The sequence below is a fragment of the Manis javanica genome, chromosome 6 (assembly GCF_040802235.1).
Source record: "Manis javanica isolate MJ-LG chromosome 6, MJ_LKY, whole genome shotgun sequence".
NCBI classification, from domain to species: Eukaryota; Metazoa; Chordata; class Mammalia; order Pholidota; family Manidae; genus Manis; species Manis javanica.
The window spans coordinates 57,272,652-57,279,612 of NC_133161.1; the positions used below are offsets into that span (position 1 = coordinate 57,272,652).

The 6,961-nt window shown below is 43.0% G+C and overlaps 1 protein-coding gene across 1 annotated transcript in view; it reads right to left on the reverse strand.

Moving 5' to 3' along the window:
• Positions 1 to 2,229, reverse strand: part of TSPAN13 (tetraspanin 13) — a 29,759-nt gene extending 27,530 nt beyond the window's left edge. Inside the window, exon 1 of the mRNA XM_017664934.3 lies at positions 1,941 to 2,229. Within this exon, the coding sequence (XP_017520423.1) occupies positions 1,941 to 2,003 (63 nt within the window). The 5' untranslated portion in view covers positions 2,004 to 2,229. The remainder of the gene's footprint in view (positions 1 to 1,940) is intronic.
• Positions 2,230 to 6,961: the final 4,732 nt, after the last annotated feature.

Genomic DNA, 6,961 nt, shown 5'->3' on the forward strand with positions numbered 1-6,961 from the left:
AGGATTGAAAAGGACTAACCATTTTCATAATCCTGTGAATTTTCAATTAATTAAGTTTTACTCCATAGCTTTTAAAATCAACAGAATACATTTGAAGGTCAATAATTTAGAATAGATATGTCTTAATAGGTTCTTTTACAATCAACTTGCTCCTCACTTCCCTGATAGTAAGTACAACTCAAAATGACATCTTGAAAGCAACAGAACTAGATTTAAAATAGCTTGCCTTTAAAAAAAAACTTAAGCTGCACATTAACCTATATTGACCCCTCAGTCAAGTAAGAAAGCCAAGGAGACATTCTTCTGTGTGTTAAGCAGACACTGTAAGGTTTGGTGTCTGGTGATTAGGTGACTAAATCATTGGAGGGTTGGAGTAGAAGTCAGGGCACTAAATGGGGAATCTATAAAGTTCCAAGCAGGCCACTCATACAAATAAAATACCTGGAGAATTGGTCAGCATTTACTTAATAAAAAATCAATGTGATAAGCAAGCCCCAAGTGACACAACGGTGAATTCTGATCTGAAACTTGACATGGATCTCCAATTACAAGGGGTTGAATCACCAGGTGTTCTACAATTTTTTCCCACAAGTCTACCACTAGGTACCATGTCGATGAGATTCCTACTAACTAGCCAAAAAGCATACTTTATTTCAGTTTTTGTCTGTCTGCAAAGCTTTGCAATCATGTTCACATACAAACGAACAGGAATGGTAAAATTACCTGGCCTCTCCTGTTAGTGACCACAGGGCAACCTCTCTGTTTCAAGGATGTAACTTAATCTTGCACAGATGGCCTCGCTCTCCTCTAATGCAGGGGGGCTGGGTTTGTTTTCAGGGTGGGTACTATAAAACGCCAGGTGTATTTATGGAAGGGAGAAAAACTAGGATGGAGGGAGGATGACAAAAGAGCAAGTTTCTTCTGCCTGGTAGAGAAGCTTGCGGAAAGATCTGGATTCCAGTCCTGACTCGCCACCTACCAGCTATGTAAACTTATTAAAACGCTTTTTGGTCTGTTATGTATAAAACTTGGACAATGCCCCTTGCCTCGAATGGTTGTCAGAATGACGAATGAGATCATGTATGTAAAACCTGGGACATGGTAGGCAACCAATAGACTGCAGCCTGCTCTCCCACCTTCCTGTTCACCCAGAATTGCGCCTCTAAAATCTCAGAAAGACTGCAGCCTTAAAGCTAAAAGGGCCACGCTGGTTGGCAGGGAAAGAGACGACTTGGCTGGTGGCTCTGTTATTTACTGGAGGGTTTTGCTTAAAATGGAGTTAGGATATTAATAAAAAGAGACACATGGAAAAAGCATCAAGCATGTGCAAAATTCTCCCCGCCCTCCAGACAAAAAAAAAAGGCGTCCCTTTTCTAAGCACAAAACAAACTTCGGAAGCTGCGGATATCCTGTTAATATTCACTGGGTGATTTCAATTAAAATCACAAGAGCACGTAGAGCTAATCAAGACTCACACCATCCATATGCCACCTTGTCAGTTTCGGATCATGCTATTTTTTGCAGAACTGTCCTCAAACTCAAGGCGGCTCTCTCGCCACCAAACCCAACCCAAATGCGGGTTTTGGAAGCCAGGAGGGAATAGCAAAAGGGGATAGGGATGGAAAAGCGGGAAGCTCTGGTAAAAAAAAAAAACGAAAAATAAGGCGGTGGGTGAGGGGGCGGGGCAGAGCAATGTAGCAGAGACGCGCCCAGTGAGCAAGAAAGCCGGCGGCTTCACAATGAGGGAACGGCAGAGACTGCGACAAGCGCCGGCTCCTGGTCGCCGGAGGGGTCTGACGGCAAGGCCGGGGGCGCGCAGGGCGTGGGAAGACGGCAAGGGGGCGCGGGAGAGTGTGAGTCCTTGGCCAGGCACGAAAGCCAAAGAGCACCGAGCAGCAGTAAAGCCCCCAAGCGGGGAGGAACTGGCTGGGGATACTCACAGTGTAGAGCAGGTTGAGCGCGCACAGGCAGTTCTTGGAACACGCGAAGCCCCCGCAAACCATCTTGGAGCCTGTGGGTCCCAGCAAGTGTGGGTAAATCTGGCTCCAGCAGAGCCTCCCGGAGAGCCTCTTTGTCCTTGCCTTTAAGGCCTGACCGAGGAGGGGCAGCAGCGCGGGCGCGGATGGGGGTCGGGGCTGGGGCTGCAGTGCGCGGCGCGCCCACAGCGGCTCAGACCCGCTCGGGAACCTGCGGCCGCAGCAGCTGGATGCCGGAGCCGGAGCCGGAGCCCGAGCCCCGCCCAGCACCCCCGCCTCGCCCCGCGCGCTGATTGGCCGCCGGCAGGGAACAAAGGTAGAAATATGCAAATAAATGCGCTCGGCCAGCCGGGATCCGGGAGGGCGGAGCGGTCCCCGGGAGAGAGGGAGGGGGCCGAGGTCGCGCGGTTCGGAGCCGGAGGCCAGGGTGGCCTCGCGGCTGTTTCCTGGGGAGCAGGTGAGGAGAAGAGGGCGGGACTCCACGGAGATCCGCGCTCGCAGGGAGAAACAGGACAGCACCCTTCGGTTCTTGGCCCTGGCGTGTGGCTTGACACCATATTGAATGAGGTTTTTAAATTAAGCACCTGACCTTCTTTGAATGAATGAAGGAAGCAATAAATGAATAAATGTGAAAAATTTTAGGGAGTGAAGTGGGGAAAAAAATGAAAGGAAGGAGTGAAACAATAAAAGGAGAGAATAAAATCTCTCAAAAAACAGGTAAGGTACATGGCCTATACTTGTGACTCTTGTCAGATCGTATTTATTTTACCAGGATTTGCAAAATACTAATAAACTTTATGAATACTTGCATGCAGAAAAAAAGAGAGATTATTTTTGTCTTCCAATCCTGAATTTCAATAAACTTTTTTTCTTCACAAATAACTGTGAAAAAATTTAAATGTCACAGTCTCCACTTCAGTCAATTAATTCATTATCACTTTGAGTGTCTACTGTAGAAATGCATCTTGTAGCCTCAGATTCCTCACCTATAAACTGGAATGTGAACGGGATGGCAAGCAATTTTCAACAGTACCTGTCACAGGGCAAGTGCTCAATAAATGTCAGCTAATATTAGTATATCCAACAGTTTTGAATACCTACTTTGTTACAAGCACAAAGGTAAGCCAGTAAAAATTTGGTTATTTCATAGTATTGTCTATTAAAAAAGGTTCTAATGAAAAAATTTTCAGATACTTATATGGAACCTAACGGTTGATGTTGAGTAAATTATATAGCAAATGCTAAATGTATGTGAAATAAAACGTTGCACTGATTAAAATATTGTCTAGGAATTTTCTGCTCCATCTTCTCACTTCTTCTTACCTCCTCAAATCCCACCACACCAAGAAGGCCTCACTGATTCTTTAGCTCCGGTATTCCTCCTTAAGCTTTTGTAGACACGCACAAGTACTCAGAAAAATCAATCTGGAAAATGACCTGCAAAAAGGCCAGAGATTTATTAAAGAAAGTATTAGCAGGGAGCTATGTTTTTCCTCTTTTCCTAGATGACACCAATATTGCCACCACTTCAACATCACTCAGCCAACTATGAAAACTCACTCTTTGCCCTCTTCATAATACTCTCCACTATCTACCTGTGGCTTGAATCTCTTTCTACTTCTTAGAGAAATGCCCCTTATCATTTGGGGGGCCAGCATGAAGGAGATGGCTCATTCAAAGAGCATAATTGAGAAGAGTTTAATAAAGGGACTATTTTCCAAAATGTGGACAAGGTTAAAGAAAGCCGACAAAGGATGGTGATGCAGCTCAGACCTGCAAGAGCAAGTAGTTATGACTGCCTGTAAGTATGAGGGGCAATTTATGGGAGCAGTTACAGAAGCCACCAGAGCTGTAATTTTAGGAGGGTTGTTTGATTGGAGCTGTGGACTTTAATAGAGAAAACAGGAATGTTAATTGAGAAAGAAAAAAAATGAACATAATGGAAAACTCCTTAGGATTTGGATATAGACATTTACAAAAGACTATTTAGTCCCACCCTAACAAGAATGAGGTAGATAAACTACAAAATTACAGTTTCTTAAAAACCTATGAGAGAACTGAGGACCCAAAGATATATAAAGGAACCAAAATACAAGAAGCAACTAGACATTCTTAGAAAGAAAAAGCCCACAGTTAATTTTCTCTCTTATGGGTTGGCTAGAGAAGGAAGACTGCCATAGAAAGGGATAATGAGAAACGAACTGATCCTTTAACCATCTTTCAGTGCCCATATATGGACTAGAGTAACAGTTTACAGCTCAAGGAGCCTCAGCCACAGAGTGGGTCTACAAATACTTGCCAGCTCTAACCCCCTGGGCCTTTGCTTTCTACACGGGTTATAAGCTCCAAAGCCTCTAGACAAGAGTTCTCCCTCCCCAGCTAGGCTCATAGGCATTCCCAAATATAAAATAAGTGGCTAAAAACTGAAGTCAAGATAGGGAAAAGAGAGAGATCCCTACAAAGCAATCTGGATCTTTGGAGAAGGGAAGAGTCCTTCTACAGTACAATATGGTAAACAAAAAGATATCAGCCAGGTTGTAAAGCACAGAGATCTCCCAAGGCTCAGAAGCTGGTAGGTGGGCTACAAAGCACAAAGAGATCTCTACACAGACCTCCTTCTTGTAGAAAGAAAGTCTTAATCATGCACTCAAAAATATTTGAAGCCAATGCTGAATTAAATCTAACTAAACCTATAACAAATCCTGACTCAGCTAAACTACAATTTAGACGGATCTAGGCACCCAAGTCGGACAGAATAAGGGACTCACCATTTTCTGGGGTAATTATTACTTACTTCAGTCTCAGTAGTTCTCTTTTTTTTTTTTTTTTTTTTTTTGAGAGAGCATCTCTCATATTTATTGATCAAATGGTTGTTAACAACAATAAAATTCTGTATAGGGGGGTCAATGCTCAATGCACAATCATTAATCCATCTCAAGACTAGTTCTCATCAGTCTCCAATCTTCTGAAGCATAACGAACAAGTTCTTACATAGTGAACAAATTCTTACATAGTGAATAATTTCTTACATGGTGAACAGTACAAGGGCATGCATCACAGAAACTTTCGGTTTTGATCACGCATTACGAACTATAAACAGGTCAACTATGAATATTCGTTTGATTTTTATACTTGATTTATATGTGGATCCCACATTTCTCCCTTTATTATTATTATTATTTCATTTTTATTTTTAATAAAATGCTGAAGTGGTAGGTAGATGCAAGATAAAGGTAGAAAACATAGCTTAGTGTTGTAAGAGAGCAATTGTAGCTGAGCAGGTGTGTGCCTGTACACTATGTGCTAATCCGAGCTAGACAAGGGCAATAAAACATCCATGGATGCAGAAGCTTTCTCTCAACACTGGGGGGGGGGGGGTGAAGTTCTAAGCTTCACCAATGTTGCTCCCCAATTTCTCACCTGATGACCCCCCTGCAACTGTGCCTGTCTTAGGTTGTTCCTCCCTTGAGGAATCTTACCCGTCTCTGGCTAACCAGTCATCTTCTGGGGCCATACAGGGAAATGTAAAGTTGGTAAGTGAGAGAGAAGCCATATTGTTTGAAAAGGTTAGCTTTTTACATCTTTGCAAATTTATGCCCTGTGGCTTTTATGCCCAGCACTTGTCTCGAGGTATCTTTACCACCTGGAGGAATTGTGATACTCGGTAAATTCAATATGAGGCACGAATTCTATTTAAGGGTTGTAATTAGGAAGGAAGAAGAAAAGCTATAGAGGTAGCATATGGAAGGAAACATGGGAGGATTGATTATTTCTTTGACATATCTTCTTGTAGAGTAACTTAAACATGTATAGGTTTTAAACTACTAACTAAATTGCGGACACATATTAACATAATAGGAATACGGTGACATAAACAAAGCAAATCTATAATTACCCGCCATCTCCAGTGAAGCCAAGAAAACCAGTTAGGCACCCTAGGCATTTGTGAAAATTTGTCTATGATATGATGGATATTGTACTACTTTACTTGAACAGTCTGAGAGAAATTAGACAAATTAAAGCAACCCATTTCTGGGATCTGTTCACATCCCATATGTTCTTTTAACCGTAGATAGTCTATAGTCATAAGATTTTGGAGCGCTACAACTTGCACCCCTCCCAACTCCTGGTTCAGTTCCAACAGTACAGATCCAGTCAAATTTGTTGTCTCACTGTATGCACATGCCAGCCTAGACATCTCCCTCCTCATTCCAATGGCAAATCCAGGAAACGGTGGGATGGACGCAGCCACAACTGCAACATCGCCAGGATCCCTGTGAAGGCTTTTTGATGATCATCCCCCAGCACGAGTCCTCCAGAGAGTGTTGATGCCGGAAGCTCCTCCTCATATCGTATCTTAGTTCATTTTCTGGGTATCCAAGCTAGGCCTTGATCTTCTGCGTAGAAACAAACAGGCCCTTTGCCCACACTTTGACATGCCCTCTATACCACTGTGCAGAACTCATTGGAGGTCAGCACACAGGAACTGCTTTTTTTTTTTTTTTTTAATTAAGAGAAAGGAATATTATCAGAAAAGAGTACCTCCATAGCTGATCAACTGACACCCTTTAAGTGATCAACATTAAGGATATTTAAAGCATGCGTTGATCTTTGATTTACCAATAGTTTTATCGTGTCAAGGAGTAATCCCCCTTTTCTTTCTTTCTTTCTTTTTTTTATACTTTAATCTACACTTACATGAAGAAGACTATGTTTACTATGCTCTCCCCTATACCAGGTCCCCCCTAAAAACCACATTACAGTCACTGTCCATCAGCATAGCAAAATGTTGTAGAATCACTACTTATCCTCTCTGTGTTGTACAGCCCTCCCCTTTCTCCCTCCCCCCCCCCATGCATTCTAATCTTAATACCCCCCTTATTCTTCCCCCCGCCTTATCCCTCCCTGCCCACCCATGCTTCCCAGTTCCTTTCCCTTTGGTACCTGTTAGTTCATTTTTGGGTTCTGTAATTCCGCTGCTGTTT